The 23,268-nt window shown below is 29.8% G+C and overlaps 2 protein-coding genes across 2 annotated transcripts; one reads left to right on the top strand and one right to left on the bottom strand.

Annotated features, from left to right (window-relative positions):
* Positions 1-4,696: 4,696 nt before the first annotated feature.
* Positions 4,697-5,308, bottom strand: LOC111041412 (piggyBac transposable element-derived protein 3-like). Its single transcript, XM_022325680.1, has one exon. It carries the CDS (start codon positions 5,306-5,308, stop codon positions 4,697-4,699), a length of 612 nt encoding a protein of 203 aa, XP_022181372.1.
* A 1,156-nt stretch (positions 5,309-6,464) lies between these two features.
* LOC111041411 (cationic amino acid transporter 2-like) lies at positions 6,465-14,970 on the top strand. Its single transcript, XM_022325679.1, has 12 exons — positions 6,465-6,503; positions 7,227-7,458; positions 8,480-8,608; positions 9,319-9,474; positions 9,567-9,671; positions 9,785-9,940; positions 10,028-10,152; positions 12,349-12,446; positions 12,514-12,653; positions 12,737-12,979; positions 13,082-13,350; positions 14,607-14,970. The coding sequence occupies exons 1-12, from the start codon at positions 6,465-6,467 to the stop codon at positions 14,841-14,843; spliced, it is 1,929 nt and encodes a 642-aa protein (XP_022181371.1). The 3' UTR covers positions 14,844-14,970.
* Positions 14,971-23,268: the final 8,298 nt, after the last annotated feature.

Below are 23,268 nucleotides of genomic sequence, written 5' to 3'. Positions count from 1 at the left end.
TATAATTGAGTCATGCGAGTTATATACCTAGTGATATTAATATGTCGATAGGTACTGTAGATTAAGAGGATGCAAGCATTGCAAGCACAATATTTGTTTTTTCTCTCAGACTCACGCGCAACATAGATAAAACGCTTTCACCTAAAATTGTTTTTCTCTGATTTTTGTATAACCTTAGAGTAAAATTACCTATGACAAAAATTATAAATGATCATATTTTTGAGTGTATGACATATCGGTTTTACATTTTATTATTATTATTTGACTTAGTAATCGACTTACAAAATAAAAAAATAAAAATTGAAAATTGATATTATGTTTAAATTGTTTTGAGATAATATTAAGACAAATCTATGTGTCAATGCCATAAAAATATTAGTATTTATCGATTTTGTATGTTGTGATTTTTCTTGAAGATTATTCTAAAACAAAAAAAAAATGATTCTGCTCTAATGCATTTTGTACATATTACATGTAGGACGTGGCGGTGCCCTTTAATTTACACGGTAGCCCAAATTATTTTACTATGCAGTAGTGCAGTGCATGATTTAAGGTACATTACATATCGTGGTGCAGTGTCGACGTAAGACCAACTATATCAACTTGAGTATATCAGTGTTTTATACTAAATTCTCGATGGCGCAATAATGGGCGAAGCACGTTTGGGTACATTACATTATTTTTACCTGTAAATGTAGAACACGTTTGGGTACACAAATACGGCTGCAATACGATTGCGCGCGGTCCTTATCAGCGGTACCTTTTTAGGCGTACGATTGCGCGTGCTAAATTATTTTTATTTCTAAGCTCTAAATAGAGCCAACCTCCTCGTGGTGTCTCCTGGATAACGCTAATAGACTCTAAAAATTTAAAATTAATGATTAATAATTAAAGTGTTATTTTTCTAGGTGTTTCTAAATGTTATATTAATACCTATTTCCTATGTACCCAAACGTGTTATATTTCTAGAGATATGGTGTACCCAAACGGTGTATTCATTTGTGCCCAAACGTGTTGCGTTTAGGGTCTACTGTACCCAAACGTGTTACGGCCGCAATAATAATCATGAATGTAGGATGCGTAAATTATATTATTGTTTAATGTTTATTAATTTCATCGCTCAGTACGAACAACAACCACAAAGTAATAATAATAACAACAATAAGTTGTTATACTACGTACAGATTCCTCCAAACCGTTGTTTGTCTCACAAATAATAAATTATGATACATAATATTTTATTACACAGTGGATTACATTATGCTATTCACAAATGTTTGACAACCATAGGTAATAGTTATTATGGTATCCTAGCTATTCCCTTGCGTCAAGTTAGGTTAACTGCATATAAATAATAAAACTCTACAGTCTAATGTTTACAGGTTTACTCGAAATAATTTTTATTCTTTTTGCTAAATGTTGAACTAAAATACCACAAACTAATAAGAGAAGGACCTTCAAGCGTTCGTCTGCCGATACGAACATGTCTGCTGTGAAAGGTGGTGAATGCGACCAGATAAATAATACGTCATATAAAAATATTAAATAATGTCTTATCGAATTCGATTGAGAATTCTGAAAGTAGATACATAATACTAATCCACAAACTTATCTTTTAGCCAGTGGAAGTGGAATTACAGTATAAAAATTCCTAATAGACATAGAAAGTTTTACATAATATGTTTTCTCTTTTTAGATTCCTTCTATAGTCTCTTTCAATTGATTATAAAAAATGGTATCATGCTATACAAAATTATGCTTCTTATAAAAACACATGATTATGTATAATATTGTATCAATAAATAGTGTATTAATGAATAATATTACATTGATAAAATGCTTTATCACAATTTAAGTTCAAATCCCTATAATATTTGGTTTTTATTTACGTTTTCACTCAAATAATTGGAACATTGTTAGTTGGTTAGTTGGGGGAAGTGGTCCTACCTATATCTTCTAAAACCGTGATAAGGGCTATGGAAACTATAGCAAAAGTGTACTTTAGAAAAGGTTGTAAATGGTGAAACTGGTGTTTGAAAGTGACACGTCCAATTCTTCTCAACCAATAGCTGAATGACGCGTTTGCTTGTAGTTTGTATCAGGCAGACGGCTTATCGTCAAACGAGAAATACGCCGCACTAGTGTTGTACCACACGCCGTTGCACCGCCATTTTTATCTGTATTATTTCATTAACCATACTAATTAGTAATTATTTATTCTTAATGTATTATTTACAAGTGTCTACGTTTTTGCTGTTTCACATTCATTTGACGGGTTCTCTGGACTGGACTCTTAGATATCTTTAATACAATCTGTACCGTGTGCTTCGATTTGTAGTGCCACCAGTTGCTCGTGTTCGTATTGTGGGCAGTGGTCACTTGTTGCTTGTGCTTCGCTGTGTCTTATAATATTGCGTTCTTGCATGTGACTTTCCGATACTGAACTACGTTTATTCTTCTGAGTAGATATATCTTTTGTAAGTTTGAATGCACAAATATGAATGTATGACATTATGAGTCAATTTGTTTTGTTTAAAGGACGCTACACCCGCACACGTTTCCATCTAACAAACGTATGAAACACCGAATCATACGTTAAAATAAAATGAATAATATATTCAAAAATGTTGTGTTAGATATCGGAGTGACAGAAAATTAATAAAGCTAATTTTGATTTTTTGAATATAAATGTACATTGTTACTTACTTTTAATGCGTGTATGGAGTCCTATTAAATGAGATAATTGATTAAACATTTTAATATTATTTTCAAAGCCTGATCATCAATCTTCGAAAGATAAAGTTTATTTTCTTTTCAAATTTTTGATAAATCAGTAAAATTAATTTTATTAATTATAAATATTATACAATAATCTAATAATTATAATATTTACAGATATATTTTGTTTTAAACAATCAAGCAACAAAAAGCCAGCTCATGGAATTGTTTGGAGATTCTGAAATGCAGCTTTGCGAAACATTAGAGGTAAAAACTAATAACATTCAACATTTTAAATTCTGAGCGATTTCTGTCTTTTTTACAACACCATTTTTTCTGATAGTCAATTGAACCAAGGAGTTGATTCCAGAAGGTCAAACTTCCCAATATTAAAAAGTGTGGGAAAAAACAAAAAGAAAAAAATGGGAATTGTTACACAAAATCAATTTTAATTTTTAGTTGTTAGTTTGTTACATATTAAATACAATTTTGAAAGGGGGAAGGAAAGGATCAAACATTTTCCAAAATAGAGAATAAAATAAAATGATTTAAATTTTTTATTGCATTAATTCTGTGAGCACATTGACAGTACCTACAATGTCTCGAGAAATTGTGTATTTAGAAAAATAGTAGGTAAATACTCTGCAATTTAACAGTATGTGTTTCAAATATTTAAAGACTAATTTATCTGAAACCATTCCAGAATTTTTCATAAACTTTAATTAATTTGTTTAAAAAAATATGAATGGTCTAGTACTGAACCGATGCAAATGCACTGATATAAATAATTCATATCATCTGTGTATTAAGTATGTTATCATTATGACATGATCATAATATCAAATAAAATGTTTTTTTTATTTATTGTATTGTTTAATACACTTATGCAATGTACATATTGTGAATTATATTCGATGTATTTTACCTAAAAATAATAATTGTATATCTACTAAAAAAAATTTAAATTTACTGTGACGAGTCGCGTAAAATAGTTTTTCTTGATATTAACCCTTTATAGACCAACAATAAATAGTGATAGAAATTTGATTTTTTTTGCACCTTTATAAATTATTATTTTTTTGATGAATTTAGAAATTAAGAAATCTTAAATTGGAGGTTTTTTAATATATTTTTAAGGAGTGGGACAAATTAGTCCCATTGGTCATCTAAGGACTATACTTAAAAGTCCTTATGGTCCGTTACGACACTACTATTTTCTTATTCCCTATGATAAATAAGTAATAATTAATTAATTAAAAATATAATGACCATGTTAAAATGTATATAATTCATGTTTCAAATTAACAACAATATAAACTTAAAGAAAATAGTTATAGTAACAAAAAATAAATGGTCAATTTTTTTATATTGCAGACTAATTAAGAACATTGAGTAGTTACTATGTTCAATATTATAAATGTTCACTTCATAATTTATCATATAATAAGACTTTCATTAAGAACAGTTATAAGTATAAATATAACATAGGTATAACATAATAAACATTATAGTAATAAAAACATTGTTATAAGCATAAATATAACATAATATACATAATAGTCATATACAAAAAAAAATAATTATAATTATAATACTAAAAATGAACACATTATTTTGAATGATATTCATTAAAACATGGTTTCTTTTCATTTAAACATAAATAAACATTACAAGTAGAACATTTAGTGTATGGTTTAGATTCTATATTATTTTTACTGCACAATTCACATCTACCTCTCGTTTTACTAAATTGTAACCAGTGGGTCCCTAAGTTCCCTAACCTCACATCTGAAGTTGTTGAAAACAACTGTTTGCCCCTTCTTGGTTGTAGACATGGTCTACCTTTTGAAGTACCTGGAGATATATCGGTTGTTCTTTTTAGGGCAGATTTACCTTGTGTTATTAGTCCTTGGGAAACTGCTCTTCTAAATTGTAGAACACTTAATTTTGATTCATTAAGCTTGTTATTAATTACAAATTAATTGACAAATATGATATCAATAACACCCCAAAACAATCTATGCCACCATTTTTTTGATTTTCTATTAATATTATATAGAGCTTGTAATTGATATGCTTTGTCAACTCCCCCCATGTATTTATTATAATCTTTAACTACAGTAGGACATTTTATAGTTTTTTTTGTTCCGTCACGTTCAGTTCGTAATACACTACTTTCTTCAACACCATGGAAATTAGATGCCAAGTGTACAATTCTATTATCCTTCCACTTATAAACAGTAATACCTAAACGAGAGGTCTTAAAATCATACATGCCCCTTTCTAAAGTTTTATCTAGAGCTAGAAGTGGAATACTCTTTCTATTTGATCGTATGGTACCACATGCAAAGGTGTTTTCTAGCTTTAATTTTTCTAATAAATTTATAGATGTAAAATAGTTATCAAAAAACACTTTCATTACTTTATTCCAATAAGGCTTTGTTAGATTTAGAACTACTCTCTCACTCAAACCAAAATCAACAAAGTCATCAATTACTTCCTCTTTCCCTTGATAAACAGAGAACTTACTAATATATCCATGTTGATCAGCCAAACACCATATCTTATAACCTCTTTTTATGGGCTTCATTGGATTGTATTGCTTTATTGAGCTTTGAATAAAACCATTGACTCATCCACACTCACTTCTCTAGTTACTTAATATAATTCCATGAATCTAATATTGATAGAATCAAGGAGTGGTTTTAGTTTAAAAAGTTTATCCTTATTATCAGTAGTCTTAGCATTATTGTTATTAATATGCAAAAAACATAAAATATCATCAAACCGCTTTCGACTCATAGGATCAAAAATTATTTTTACACCTAAATCATTACTTGTTGACCAATAATTTTTCCAGGATGGTAATCTATTATATCCCATTACAAAGTGAATACCAATAAAAGCTTTCAATTCTTCAATTCTTAAATTCAAAGTTTTCCCTCGTTGAGTGGCATACAAATTAGACTGTGCACAGATATTTTCCAAAATAGGGCCACACACTTGAAGAAATACATCAGTTGGACTTGCACGGTTGATGAAAATTCCATGAATTGGTCCTACATAACAATTTCAATAACAATTTTACTTTTATATTAAACATATTAAGTGCCCATAATGTACCATAGACAATTAAATTAAATTATGAATAAATAAGTAATATAAAAAATACCTTCAAAATCATTAAAGTCTGGAATATCGACATGGTGATCTAATTTTTTTTCTAGCCCATGCCTCTATCAAGACGATTTTTCTTTTTCTTTTTTAATTTTGTTTTTCTTACTACATTTAAGAGTATCTGTCTCTTCAGAACTGTCATCAACATGATCATCAAGCACATCTTCAAACATAGGATTATGCATTGGCACTGCATTAGATGGCCCTGCAATATTTTCAGCCTCTTCGGCAAATTCTATTGGAAGATCTATGCAAAACATAGTATTATTATATAAATATAATGCAGAAAAAAAAATTATAATTATAATATATACATTGTTATATTGATTACATACCCATTATATTTATTACTGAGGTTTGTATATTCGTGCTTGAATCTAAAAAGTCTAAATAATTGTTTTCTTCGATCAAATCATCGTCACTTATGTCTTCGAGATCAGTTAGACCACCATCATCGCCAGGAATTTCAATTAATATATCTTCGATCTCACGATCGTTTAATTTTATAAATTTATTCATTTCACCAATTAAATAAATTAAAAACTGAACGAGCAAATAATAATTAACAAATGAATAAGCAACACTCAAGAGCGAAAAGAATAGAATACGTATAAACAATATACTTGGCGCGCGAGTGCTTGACTGAGAATATTCGTCAAAACGATAAAAATGTCGCAATAGACCATAGGGACTTCAAAGTCCGTTGTGATTATTGTCAATAAACACATATTTATACACAATAATGGTATGTTCTGTTTCTCGGGATTATAACGAAAATAATAATAATAAAACCCAATGCTTATCTATACTGGTTCGCGCTGTGGCTATTTATATAAATATCAATATTTATTTTAAAGGCTAAACTATATATTTTATTTTATTACGTAATATATTTAACGCCATCTATTGATTTACAGAAAATGTTCGGGAATATTATTGATTAAAAATGATGTGACTAATAAGTCACTATGGTCAGATAGTACTTAATTTATTTTACCTATGTTTAAATGGATAAAATACACAGAGGACTCAAAAGTCCCGTTGGTCGCAAAGGGTTAAACTGAACTATGAAAATGTTTTTTTCAGTTATATTTACCTTTGTTATTGATTAATAATGTCTACTGCTAACATTAATTTAAACATATAGCTGGAGATTATATAATATTGTAGTACTAAGCAGTATCTAAGGTTTACCCTATCTTGTTAAATTTCGATTTTGGTTTCTTGATTCATGATATGTACACTTATTGATTTCGCATGCAATCAAAATTACGTTATATGGAACGACAAAATATTATAATAATATCGATACTGATGATTTTTTTTTCCAGCGAGAAACTCTGTGGCAGGTTATTTTCAGACGGAAAAAAGAGGATGACGTAGACGAACCGGATAAAAATAAATTGGCCAGGGTTCTCAATCTGGTGGACCTGACAGCACTTGGCGTTGGATCCACTTTGGGAGTGGGCATTTATGTGCTTCCAGGAGACGTTGCCAGAATAGAAGCCGGCCCGTCCGTTGTGCTGTCATTTGTTTTGGCTGCCGTTGCGTCGGCAGTCGCAGGTGAGACAAGATAAAAATAAATGTTTAACAAAAAAACTAATTGAATTATAGAACATCAGTTTCTGGTTCGTATTTTAATTATTTTCATTGGTCAGATTTTCAAAAACAAAAATACTAATTTAAAAACAGAAAAGGACTCTAATAAAATTTACTTAGAATTACCTATCCGCCGTTTTACAGTAAATACTCAAATTCACTACGTATATTAAACTTATACTCCACCTGGATAAAAAGGACACATAGAAATACAACACAACAGATAGAAACAACAGTAATTTTGTTTACGGTCAAGTGTGGTTTCTTAGAAACAAATTTAAAATTTTATTGAGCCGTCACTATATTCCATTTATCTACATCTCTAAATTTTTCTAGAGGTAGAAATCGGATCCATAACATTATTCTTAAAACCTTGCCAAAGAACCGAGCTACTCAACAATAGAAATCTGATTAAAATTCAATCAGTGGTTTTGAAGGAGAAGGGAAACAACGTGAAAATCGACTTTGATGTATAAATCAAGCTCCCTCCCCTGTATTTGAGTTGAATTATTATATTTTAATAATATTTCTTTATAAATCAGATAATTATCATAATTTTAATATAATTTACATGTTTTTTAATTGATTTTCTTATAAATTACCAAAGAACTCCGCAAGACATCGTAATTAAGAAAAATACTTCTTAATTTTCCTTAAATTAAAATTAAAAAAATTCAATTCTCGTACTTCAAGGGCATAATTCATGTTTGAGGTGTTTGAGCCTCCCTATAAGGGTGGAACTCTGGAATAAAATGCAGCCTATTCATCTACATTTCTGAAAATTGTGTACAGTTTAAATCGCATTACTTTAGGACTTTTTGTTCAAAATTTGTGAGTGTTTTCTTATAATCCTTTCGCAAAGGACTACTGCCCTATTGCATAACGACCGAGCACCCTGCTCCTAACCGGAAATAAAATACCAAAATTATTATTAATGAATTAATAGATTTTAATAATACACATATATATATTATTATATCCGCAGGACTATGCTACGCAGAATTCGCAGCGAGAGTGCCAAGAGCCGGGTCTGCCTACGTTTACAGTTACGTCGGCGTGGGCGAATTCGTCGCGTTCGTGATCGGATGGAACCTGATACTCGAATACGTCATCGGTGAGTAATAAATTATATAATAATATTAAAATATAATATTATATAAGGCCCAACAAGCTTGTACAGGTTGGTATTTTTTATCATTAACCAAGTGATGTGTTATATGTCGTACTATGACATACAACAAAATGTGGGGCTTACTTCCGGTAGTAAGCTCCACTCCGGACTCCGGTGTCAGGAGTGCACTGCACTACATCTCAACGGCGAAGCGGTAAAAAATATAATGTACTAACATATTCATGCACTAGTGAATAGTGGTATTTAATCTTAATAAACTCGAGACCCATTTTCGTTATTATTATTTTTTAATTTTTTTATGACCTATTTTAAAATAAAAAAGCTGATTATAATAATAAATAATAGTTAATTATCACATTAAACATTTATGTTAATGTAAATTTATTTTACTTTATTCGCTGACTTAAAGTACAGGTACCAGCTTACCGTGACCCAAAAATTTTTCACGACACACTGGTTAAAGACAACTGTTAACTCCAGTTAAAAATACGTTTTAAAACCTTACAAAAGTACTACAATATGATTTGTATTCTAAATATTACTTAAGTCTTCAAATTTAAAAACAAATTTCATCACGTCCAACTAAATTGATAAATAGTTTAGGTTTAGTTTGACAATTTTAGTATATACCTGTAATGTGAAATGTGTTAAAATGTAGTTACCTATTAATTTGTTATCTCTACTCGTTACAGGTACTGCTAGCGTCGCTAAAGCTTTGAGTAATTACATCGACGCGATATTGGACTACCCTATAAAAACCACGATGACCTATCTCTTCCCCATGAATGTTAGTTTTTTGGCCGACTACCCAGACATGTTATCGTTCAGCCTCGTGCTACTATTATCGGGTGAGTAGAAAATTGTTTAAACACGAAATGCAAAATCCATTATAATTATGAATTTACGATAAATTAGTATTTAATTGATATTATCTTTGCAGTTATATTGTCATGGGGAGTCCGCGAATCTACAATGATCAACAACTTGTTTACCGTCGTTAATTTATTGACCGTTATCATGGTCATTGTATCCGGATTATTTAAAGGTAACATAATATAGTCTGATGTACACCGCACGTCATCGTTGTTGATACTTGATAAATGAATAAATTATAATAATACTGTGCATTAATGTAATATTTGGTTATCGTTGTCATAGTTAATTTGTACAATTGGAGTATACCGAAACAAGACATCCCGAAAAGCGCGAAAGGCGGCGAAGGCGGTTTCATGCCTTTCGGGTGGGCCGGAGTGACTGCGGGGGCTGCCAAATGTTTCTACGGGTTCATCGGTTTCGACTCCATAGCTACTACGGGTGAGTGTCAAATAATACAAAATATAATCAAAGAAATACCTACCTAGCCACTTATAACATCAACTAAATAATAATTTCCATGCACAGGAGAAGAAGCGAAAAAACCAAAACGTGATATACCGTTGGCAATCATACTGTCGTTGATCATCATAACGACTGCATATTGCTGTATCAGTTCGGTTTTAACTCTGATGTGGCCGTATTTTGATCAGGTATTAACCAATGTGATAAGAAAAATTCTCCCTTCTTTTATAGTAATAACTAGGGTTCGGGACTTCTTGCACATAAATTGTAGGATATATGCATGCACATATGTACTTAAAATAATCAAAATATGGGCGAAAATATTCAGCTAGATAATTTTATAGTGGCAATTAAAAAATTTGATTTATTCATTTTACTTTGCACAATTTTTTTTAATTAGTATTTTTTTGGCAACAATAACACTATAAATGATAAGTCGATAACCGATAGTACACGTAAGAACACTTAGGTATTTCCGTAGTTGCCCTGTCCTGACCCTGAGTCCTGACTCGTTCTATGATTCGGTATATTGACCGACACATGAAAGTAAAAAAAAATAATGTTACCCTTCAAAATAAATGTACTTAAAATAAAACGAAAACAGCGTATACATATATGTATAACAATTAAATTACCAACATTTATCAAATACGAGTTTTACTCGGAAAACGGCGAAATAAGCAAGAATGTGCAATTAAAATTTTGTTCGTCAATCCGTCATGACTTTAAACCAATTTATATCTTACTAAGACTATTCTATAGAATACAGTATACTGTCATTATTAAACAATATGCAAATGCAACAACTCCCGAACCTTAGAAATAACACATTAACATATTATACTATGCAGTTTAACTAAAAGAATATTCTAAGCATGTAAAAAAAACTTTTAGATTCTGATCGGGGCGATGAATTTATTGATTTTGATGTGTGTTTTTATATATATTTTTTTTTGTGTGTCATCACGGTTTCTTCCAGTAAAAGTGCTTCGGTTTTCACCAACAGCAACTTCTCTGATAGGAATGTAAATCTAGTTGGTGCATTCGGGAGGTCAAAATTTAAAATTCCCAATAGTTTTGAAAAGCAACTAGAAAAACAAAGAAAAAATTAAGAAAAACAGGAATTTTTATGCAAAACCAGTTTTCGAAAAAATCGACTTTTGTTTTTAGAGTACCTACCTCTAACAAAAACGACCGTAGATACATCAAATTTTCACTGAATATTTGTGTTAGAATTTTCTGTACATCATAAAATTTTCAAAATATCTTGACTGGTGTTGAACTATTTATAGGCATATGAAATTTTCAATTATTATTTTTTTTTTTTAAACTAATGCCGATAAAAAATTTTTCACTTTGGCAAAAAACTTGTAAATGTAAAACAAGATTCTTCGTAAGTTGTTAATGAAAATTAAAGAAAAAGTTGAGCGTAAATCCATAATAATTTTTTATGAGACTCGATAACTTGTTACGATAACAGTTGAAAAATATTAAAAATACATGGGCATGATTTTTTTTTATAACTATTTAAAGCTCAAATTTTGATAATATTTATCAAATTTAATTTTTTAATTAATTAATAATTTAAAGAATAATGTTAATTCAACTTACCAGACGCCATATGAATAAAAAGTAATAACAACATAAACTATCCTACACTGACATACTGTCTCCACTTAGAATCGTTTTTCGTATACAATGATATATCATTGAATTCAAATTTAATACCATCCATTAAAGCTATCTCCTAGACACCTAATGTACAGCAGAGCGACATCCACTTCCCGGTTTTTTTCTTTTACGTTGGTAGTGGGTACTCTTATTATACGTATATCAGTATTACTAATTATAATATTATTATGTATTTACCTGTAGACAAAAAATTTGCATAATACCTTAGGTTTACTAAGATTAATATTTATTGATATTAATTAATAGTTTTCCCAGTATTTTAAAAATTATTAGATATTGTATTGATACCTACATTATAATATTATATTATTATAATACCTACTTCGAATATTTTTCATTAAATTGATTCCACAGTCCATATTGTTTTCTAAATTTCGACTCCGTGACCTCTTATTTTATTACATTTGTGTTTTTCAAAATGTTCTTATTTAACTACTTGCATCGTTGCTTTTTTTTTGTCACACAGGTGTATTTTACTATACGAAAATAATTAAGTAGGTATGATAGTAAATTAACAAATAATTTTAGAACTTTTTTGCTTGAAGACATATTTGAGAACAGCTCATAATTATTATTCTTATCGTCTAATTCTGATTTCTTGCATAGTTAGTAGTCACTAGTCACTATAAATAATTTTTAATATTTAACTTTGAACAATCGAACTATAAATACCTTTACTTATCACGTTATAGGACATCGACGCGCCGTTCCCGTACGTCTACGATCAACTTGGTTGGACGACGTTGAAAATGATTGTTTCATCCGGTGCTATATTTGCTATGCTTGCCAGGTAAGAGCACGTTTCTCAAGAATCTCAATGATGTCTTAATAATGAAAACTTACTTCAAACTTTGCAGTCTCTTAGCGAGCATGTTCTCGATGCCTAGGATTCTAATGACCATGGCTGAAGACGGTCTCATATTCAGTATGTTCTCGACCATTCATCCGAAGCTTAGAACACCATTGTTTTCCACACTGTTGTCGGGACTTTTCGCCGGTAAATATATTAATACCATTTCACGATTTATGAACGGCGTGTGCTATATTGACCCCGTGTGATTAACATATGACCATCTTCAGGTATTATCACTGCGCTTTTGAACCTTGATCAACTGATGAATATGATGTCGATCGGCACGTTGTTGGCGTACACGATCGTGTGCATTTGCGTGCTGATGTTGAGGTATAAAAACGATTTGGACTGCAACGAACCGGAGACTAGTGGTTTCGTCAAGACGTTAGGAAAGTACTTTAACCTGTCCAACATCGATAACACCAACAAAGACACCGAGCGCATTTCCACGACCATCATTGTGTCGTACAGTACGTTTCAAAACAGAATAACTCACCGAAGATCAATAATTAATAACTTTTAAATTTTTAATATTATTATATAAATTAAACACGTCGTTTGACCTTTTGCAGCTTGCTTGTCCATTCTATTTAGCTTCGTAAACGTACAACAAGAGTGCTTTGCAACCATCTATCCTTGGTGTGACGAAAATGACAGTAACGTCACGGACTTTCAACAAGGTTGCGTTATAAACACCAACAATGCCACAACTCCCTTCGAAGAGGCGTGCGTCAATAACAGCATCGTAACGTACACGAACGTCATTGTGGCCACCGGACTGTTGCTTCTGATGCTGTTACTGACCAGACAGCCCCAATCAAAAAAACAACTTTCGTTCAAAGTACGAACCGTTATAAATCTTCACAATTACCCTCATAAATCGTGTAACAATGATGATTAATTTTAATTTATTTTTGTGTTCGTGTACACGGGAAATGGTCTAAAAAATGCTTAGGTTTTCAATTTTGGGGTGGTATCTGGTAGAAAATTGTATTTACAAGATTTTTCAACAGTAATTTTTAAGAAAAACCAGTTTTTGGCAAAATCGATTTTAATTTTTTGTAGTAACTCAAAAATAAATTACTGTAAATATTTCAAATTGTCCCTTATTGCTTCTAATTTTATAAGACCATTATCCATATCTATTCAAGAAAAATATTTTGACTCATTTATTTAATTTATTTTTCTATAAATGTCGATAAGTATTCATTCTATAACTCTACATTTATAAAATGATCAATTTTTATTGCTTATTATTGAAAAATGAAAAGAAGATTTTTCATAAGAAATTTATACTGTAAACAAAAAATCTAAAAAATATGTACTTATAGATATTATATTATAGATTTATAGACATTTTAAGTAAATTTGGAAAAAATTAAATATTTAAACAAAGAATTACAATTTTAGTCATTTTGTTATGATTTGAAAATATCATTTGAGTGTACCTACAATTTTAGCGTACATAAGTGTATGATATTTTATATTCACAGTGACTTTTTCAAATGCAAGGTTTTGGGAAAATATTAATTCCGCCTACTGTATTATTAATAGTAAATTCAATTACTTTATTAGCAATAAAATCAAAAATTGTACTTGGTAAAGGTATAGGCTGAAGTCAGTCAGTCAGTACAGTCTTCGTTCAGTGTCGTTTTTCGTACTTATTTAATGATTTTATAATTATATCATTGAATTCAAATTTGGCATATCCATTACAGTGACCCACTCGACACATTCTATTCAGCAGGGTGGGACCATTGACCACCTTTTCGTTTTTTTTTTGTTTTTACGGATTATTTTAAAAATAACTACATTTTTTATTTTTACTTTCGATCTCACCTTTAAACCAAAAGCCCTCTCAAATTTGAAGATTGAATCATTTTTATTATCTCAAAAAATTAATGACAGATTGATTCAATAAGAGTGCAATACATAATACTCGTATATGGAAAAAAAATATACATTTTTGTACCTATTGTATTTGATATATTGATTAGTATTATACTATAATTAACTATTATTCGTTCATAGACATTTATTATGTTTTACAAATACAACTTTTTAAATAAAGTATAAATTTATGTTGCTTTTTCATAGGTCCCGCTGGTTCCACTCATACCATGTATTAGCATCTTAATGAACGTTTACTTGATGACGAAACTTGACCTAATCACCTGGATCCGTTTCAGTATTTGGTTGGCGATTGGACTATTCGTGTACGTACTGTACGGAATGAAAAACAGTGTCGAGGGTCTAAGGCAGAAAGAAAAGTCGAAAAGGAGTCTGCCGAGCTCTGTTGAGCTGGTAGACCAGTTATATACCACTTATTTATAGTTAAATATCCTCTGGCTAGTAGTACCGATCCATCATAATCCTTCCTATGAATGCGGTATCCTCTCAATCACATTCTAGCTGAAGAGCAATACCGGCCCAGAACTAACTCTTTTTATATTATTTTTTTACGATTCTATTTTTTTCTAGATATATAGTTCAGTTATTATAGTATATCTATAATAATTATTCATTATTATCAATATTATCATTGATTATATTTTATATCATGTTCTATCGATGTAGAATTGTAGCCATTAAGATAGTTCTTGATAACATAATGAACCTATACTCTGTTCAAATGAGAAACACAGACAGCCGGGAAACACTTGTTCGTCACCCCCCCCCCCCACCACTGAGTTCTCAATCAATATACCAGTATATTGCCACTCCCCTGCTCACAAGTCAACCGCCGACTGTGCTTATTATTTTGAACAGAGTATAGAGCCTAAGCTTTTTGTGAGCATGCTCTTAAATCTAGTTCGTCAGTCAATTATCACACTGTTCAAAGTATACCCCCGTAAATACATATCAACCTAATAACATTTCTTATCGCTTATTTGTGAAAAATATAATTTATTTTTGAGTACATGAAGTAAATAGACGAGGAAGCTTGTTCCGTTTTTTAATATATTTAGTTTTTTTTTTGTCATAATTTTGTATCACCTAAAATGATTGTCAAGATGTCAGTCACCTGTAACTAGAGCTGATAAAAAAAAATTGGATAGAGATTAGTTTATACATTTGTAATTGAAATACTTATGATAATTAGGTAATTATTATTATTTTTTAAATACTTATAAATAATTATAAGTACTTATGAATAATTATTAGGGGTTGGTTATTAATTTAAAGTAAGTAATTTACTAATTGAGTATATAAACAGCAAAAAGAGTGGTTTTATTTTCTTTATGGTGTTTTTTTTATAGTTCTGAGTTCAAATTTGGTCGGAATTACATAATAAAACCAAGATTAATGATTCTTGTTATTTTGTTGTGATGTAACTTAAGAGTAGGCATATTATTATAATTAATACAAACTTTTTAAATGCAATTTTTTATACATCAGAGCGTTACCTACTTTTCCTATGAATTTGTTATTATATTTATTATTATTTATATTTTATATAATTTTAATTGATAACCATAAAATATGTATTAAACCATTTAATTTCAAATTTACTTATCAATAATAATCTTCTACTCAGTTCATATAGATGTTAAAATACGATATTTTATTTTTTATATAATATACTAAATTATACCGGTTTTATATTAATAACCTTGCAGTACTTTAATTCATCAGAATTTGAACACAGATTATAAAACTATTGTTTATTATGACCATTTTTAAATGGCTTAATAATTAGGAAAAACATTTTAAACACCACTATATGCAAGAATAATTTTGAAGTTCTTAGAAATATGTATTTGAAATGCTACCAATCCTAATTACTTAGTGACTAGAATTAAATTAAATTTATATTAAGTAGTTAAAATTCATACTAAATTATATTCTTAAATATCAAATACATCATTTTTTTTATACAACCTGTGTAAAATAATTGTATACCACTGTATAGTGTGTAGCACAAACTCACAGTCACATCTTTACTCTTAATAAATTATCATGTATAATAAAATGAAATATATTATTTTATGATAAATTATAATGAAAATTATGTCATATAATCAACACTTAATACCACCTTATCAATGTTAAATCATATTTTGTTAATTGCAAAAAAGGGGCCAATATAGGCAGTTTTGTATACGGATCCGATAAATTCTTTGATGTTAAGTTCCAATCTTATTCCAACCTCGTTGGATAGCAGACAATATGATACAATATATCAGGTAATCAATGATGATGACAGGTTGTAAGTACATCTCAGCCACCTAGTTAAGCGACTCGACTACTCGTTACTCAGTGTAACTCGTTCTATCAGTACATCTGGGCTCCAAATAATTCGTTGATAGACTATAGTGAATACCAATTTCAGATGGTTGGAATAATGTACTTTGCATTTTTTATGTTGCTTTTTGATGGTTTGAAGAGGAACATATTTTCTAAATCTTGAGAAGATGATAAGATTAACGTTGTGATATGGATTGATGATAAGGTTTGTAAACTTAGGTGGTATTCTATCAAAGGTGGCATTATTTTAAGACTGTGGTTGAGTGTGTATTATAGTAAATATATACCCATAATAATAATGAAAATAAAAAATATATAACAATGTTTTACCCTTATTTTCAATGTGAAATTTGAGCGAGCATCTCATTTACTAATAATGAAAAATCTGATTGGAATTTAATTGTTTCAATCCTCAAAATTGAATGGAGATGTTCATTCATAAGTTGCGATCTATAAACTAATTTTGTTTGTTTCATCCATGAAAGTATTTGTTTCATTTACATATACGTCGAGCTTAATACAGTATTTAAATACATTTTAATCATAATGTCTCTCAAAGCAGGAAAATCTTTGAGTGAAAGTTTTGAAAAAATTTAAAACATCATTTTTTAAAATTCATCACAGTAAAATTAATTTATTTTAAACTCAATAAGTTCAATTTGTAATGAAGTTTCGATATAAATTTCATTAATATTGAATGGATTTTCAAATGAACGCAACGATTTTTCATGTAATTTAACACCTGAAAATCGAGATGAAATTTCGGTTTGAAATTTGTTAACATACCTATTATCTATTCTCAAAATGACTGAAATCGCTGTTATCAATTTGATTAATAAATAATTTTAATTTTGCATCAAATGCTTTAATTATACATGTTACATTATGTATTTGCCAGGTGCGTGTAAGTTGTAATTTTAAATGTACAATTGTAATCTTTTCAATACCTATTGAATAGTCAATAAAAGATAAGAAAACAAGTCCAATGTGTACCTTCATTTATATTGTACCCTACAATGTGTAACAACATTACACTATTAGATTAAGATTGAAATTGTTCGTACTTTTATATTTGGTGTCCCGCTCAAAGATAAAGACTTAAGTGGCCAGAAGAGGAAAAAAGGTTGTTCATCACTGGTGTACCAAGTCAGCTGAGATTCGGTCATTCGGTTATCATAATATGAATACCTCAAACCAATGAAAAAAAAACGAAACCCAAAAGTGTAAGGTTTAATGCCGTGTTCGAATTCAAATGAAAAAATAAAATAATAATATAATAATAATAATATCGTCAATATCAATATAATATGATAATACTATTAACAATAATTGATATGTACTCAATGATTGATGTACTCAATGTACTGATATTGACTCATATACGGTTGTATAAACATATTATTAAATGTATAATATTATAATGTAATATTACGAAAAAAAAAATACACAAAAAACGATAATTTTCTTCGGGACCATATAAACCGAACAACCACAATAATCATCTTTTCAAATCGTTTCGGTGGTGTCGAGAGCCTATAATATAACGTATAATACATAATACCTATTGTATGATACGCACTCTTCTTCATTATAATGATAATGAAGTGAAAAGAAAAAAACGGTGCAATGTCCAAACAGTTCCTATCCATTGTTTGTTACTTCCCGTAGACAACAAAAATTCTTTACTCAGTAATTTTTTTTACTTTCCATGCACAATTTAAAAAAAAAACCGATAATACATTTTGAATCGAATCCATAGACACACGCTAATCTGAATTTCAGGGGGTGACAACAATATTTGTGTGCCCTTTTCTCCATTTGGAGACAAGTCATGTGACATATTAACCAGTGGTATATTATAATTACTATTTACTAGTACCAAGTTAGATATCTTAAAAAATGGGTCTTATGCTCTGAGAATTAAATTTTAGGGTCCCAATTATAAATAAATACCCCCCTCCCCTAAGCTTGATACATTCAAATTTATTACATTGTGATTTGGGAAAAATATTAGTTATATTCAGCGTTTCGTATCGTTATAACGATAATAACAAAGCCACAACCCAAGAGAATGGTGATATTAAAAAGTATGTTATTAAGTATGAATAGTATCTGTTGAATACATTTTAATTACCCCCTACCTTGATAATTTCTGGATCGACCCCTGATATTGTATATAATATAGCTCTCAAAAATACAAATTGTCAGACCATTTGAATTATTGTATCTGAATAAAAATAAAGTGTTACTATACTAATTGTATAATATTGTCGTATTTAATAGTATATGTATGTCTTTTCAAAACTCTTGATAGTATTATGCTCAACACGTCATATTTCTGTATGATACGCAATATAGTGCCTACATAATATACAAATAATACAAATTTAAATTTTGTTTTCATTTATTGTGAATAATGATATAGTTACGACATTATTGTAAAACCAAAAACAAAAACCTTAAATCATTATTATGATTTATCTGTAAGTTAGATTATTTAGCTATTATGCCTGTAACAATAATTGTTGGACTTTAGGGGATGCTTGACGGACTTCTTGGGATTGTTGGACTAACCTACTCAGGCGTTATGGACTGATTTCGTATTAATTTTAAGTAAAATATTTTCGTGGTTACGTATTGCCTTAACGGAAATTGTTTAATCTTTAATCGATAAATAATTTCTGTATACAGATTGCCTAGCAAAATGTCCAACCGCGTGATTCGTAAATTAGGAAATGCGAAAATTAAGAAGTTTAAACGAGTTTTATTCTTATTTTTATTGGATACTCACTTATTCTAATGGTTACATGTATCGATCATACAATTTACGTCCTTGTTTGTTTAAAATTAAAAGATTATCAAAAGTCAAAACCACCACTCAAGTTTAATACATAACAATTAATCATCATAATAAAGGAAGGTAATAATTTGGCCATAGGTGAGTGGCGGCCCGACATGTTATTAACGTGTTGGAGATCGGTGAATTGCGGCCCGATCATATTTTATCAATAAGTTAATTGCGGCCCTGAAAATAAATTTATTTTGTGCCGGCAGTATCCGCAGTATGAGTTGGTGGAGGAAAATTCAAAGTTTAGGACTCACAAAAATGTATAACACAAATACAGATGAAAGTTATGATTTAAAACTTTTTTTTTGGTCTGCAATTTTTGGATACTGACAACGTCATTGATTGTTTCTCGGATGACTTTCTAGCAATGCTGCCCTCTATAGATGACCGGGTTATACAATTTACCGACTATGTTTTCGAAAACTATCCATCCCTGGACGCTACGTTTCCCCCAAATATTTGGCCACAGTTTTCTGCTAGCTGTACCACTAACGGCTGTGAAAGTTTTTATTCACACCTAAATTCATCTTTCTACTCTAGTCATCCTAACATCTATAATTTTATTTTATTGATGTGTTAGTAGAAATTCAATCAGAGACGTATATCAAATGTAGAAGCAATGGAATAAAAACGAAGAAAATATGTGAAAAAGAAGCATTTATAAATTATAAGACAACAGATGACAAAGCTAGAACAAAAAGAAATAGAACAGTTTGATTTCGTTAAAACATTAAGTTTTAAGTTTTTGCCCAACCAATAATGTAAAAAAATTCATTTTACCATAAATTACCATACATTTTGACATTTTGACATAAATAATAATAACAAATAAAAATAAACAAATTTTAAGCTTTTAAGGAGACGAATCAGCCAACCTCCCCGTGGTGTCTTCTGGGTAACGCTGATAGGCTGATATGAAGTAATACATAAAATGTGGCCGCAACTCGTACGTCTGCTTCATAAACATGGACCGCAACTCGTTCTTAAATTAGGGATCAGCAACTCACCACACCGAATAATTTTGGTACTAGATAGATACAGGTGCATACTACTTGCGTCCGAGATTATTATTAGTAGGTGAGTTGCGTCCCATCAAAAAAGGTTCAAAAAAGGTCATAGCTTATTTGCGTCCAACAGTATCTTTTTACACAACCTAGTTGCGTCCCAGTTTTTAATAGCATAAATTAAATATAACAGACTAATATAAATCAGAATATTATATTGATTACATTTACATATGATTCTATTTATATAGTAACTTATATATTCCACTAATATAGGTAGGTACATTTGATTATATCGCATTACATCATCACATCACGTTTAAATAGATAAAATTATACAAAATTATGTAAATAAACATATAAAAAATTATACATAGTTAAAAATATAAAAATAATAATATAGGTAGGTAGAAAATTAATTTGTATTAATAAAATCGTCAAAATTAACTAGAAGATAAAAAAAGTTAACTAAAAAATCTAGTGCGGAAATTATTGAAATATAAAAATCATTTATTACTTAATTAAAATAATAATATAATGTCGGTTGAAATTTAGGGAAACGTTTTTTAAATATATAAAAGCGGAATTTGTTTTTTCTCTGAATTTTTTTATTTCTTTATTTAAATAGTCAATTTTTTGGTATTCTTTTGTTCTATACTCTTTTATGGGTGTATTTATACTATTTATTAACACAGAGGTTCTCAAAGTGTGGGGCGTGACCCTCTGGGGGGCGCAAGACAATTTTAAAAATCAACATTGCATTGGTAGGACAGAAAAATTCAGATGTCAGCAAAGAATTGAGAGTAGCTTTATAAAATATCTCTCCTCGTTTCACCAAACTTTGTGATGAAAAAAAACAAGCCCACCCATCGCATTAAAGTTGGCCTATTAATTAAAATATTTTATAAAAAATACATTTTATTTTAAAATAAATTTGTAATATTAATATTAATATCATTATTTGTTGTTTGTTTTTAACTTTTTTTCACTCTAAACATGACTATTAAAATTATTTTTATGAGGGGGGCTCAGGTCTGGGGTTGACTAAAAGGGGGCTTGGTCTAAAAAGTTTGAGAACCTCTGCATTAACACATGATTATTAATTTGAAATGATTTTAAAACATTTATAAATTTATGTATATTTGGGTGGCTTGAGTAAAAAGATGAATTGAATTTGGAATAAAATGCTTCACATACGTTCGCTGTTCGTTGTACACGAGACAAACATTGTGCCCACATACTTGGAGGGAATTGAGAATTTTCAGATATATAATTGTCTAATATGTAGTCAGTAAATTCTAAACAATCTGCCGGGACGATTGGAATGATTTCATAAGCAAATACGTTACTTACCATTTCTGGAAGTGAAAATGGCAGTCCAAAACAAATTCTAAGAAATGAACCTATTTCTGAATTATTCTTATATTAATTGGCCAATCCAATATTTTGTATTTTTCGCCACCTACAACGTTTACTTGTTTTAAAATTAAACCGTTAATTATACCAAATATTTATACGAATGTTAATTTATACATACCACGATTTTCCCAAATGGAAACGACAAACCTTTATTTCCGCTTCTGACCACATAGTACACACAGCTTTATAAATTGTATTTTCAAAATCAACGAACACAGTATCAGGAGTGAAGGTAGTATTATATTTTGAGCACGATTCATTCAAATACGTAAACGCTTTTTCGTACGATTTATTTTCTTTGTTAGACAGTAAAAAAAATGCCAATGGAATGTAATAATCATTTATCAGACCATTTATTGTAAACATTTATAGAAACAATTTTGATCAATATTGAAAAGTCTCATCGACATATATTGTTTTAAGGTTACTCAGAAATCTTAAATTTTTTCGCATGAAAATAGTATAATATTTGTTTGCTTATCGTTTACCATGACAAAAGTTTCATTTTCAGCTGTAAATATTTGGTTTTGTTGTAACATTTTGTGTACCTCTTCAGAATTTGTCGGAATTTTTGACAAAATAGTTCTCCGAGCATTGTAGATATTTTTACGTACTAAGTTAATATCAGAGGCAGTAGAAGTAATGCATCCACTACTAAGCTCAGTACAAATAAGTTTTGATGGTTTTATATTTTTATTGATATATCTGTAATAGCTTTTCGCTTTAGTCCGTTGCTTAATTGTTGTCATTTAAGGTGTGCTGGTTTATTTGATTCGTGATTATGAGATGTTGGTTCAGAAATCATATTTTTTAGATCATCTAGCTTTAAAAAACTTTTGCAATTTTTATTTGTGCCCTTCCACCGTTGTACTTCATTTTTAAGTAGTTTATGGTAACTGAACTTATAGTTATGAATTATAAAAAATTATTTTGCCGCGCACAATTTGGAGCTAAACTTTTTTTCCATTTTTAATCGAACACTTAACGAACACTGTATAACATGTACTGAGAAAAGTATAGCACCATGCAAAATACTCTGTGTTATACTGATCAATCGTTATTTATAATATATTTATCAAATCAGATATTAGGTGTTAGTTTTTCAAAGCATTCAGTGTTATAAATATGGCTCGGAAATTGTTTGGTGACAACCGGACATCGCCATGGTGTGTACAAGGACGTCCGCAGGGGGGGGAGTGGGGGCAGTTGCACTCCCTTGGCTTTTCTCCGTCAATTATCC

The sequence above is a fragment of the Myzus persicae genome, unplaced genomic scaffold, assembly GCF_001856785.1.
Source record: "Myzus persicae strain clone G006 unplaced genomic scaffold, MPER_G0061.0, whole genome shotgun sequence".
Classification (NCBI taxonomy): domain Eukaryota; kingdom Metazoa; phylum Arthropoda; class Insecta; order Hemiptera; family Aphididae; genus Myzus; species Myzus persicae.
This window is presented reverse-complemented; position numbering and strand designations above follow the sequence as displayed.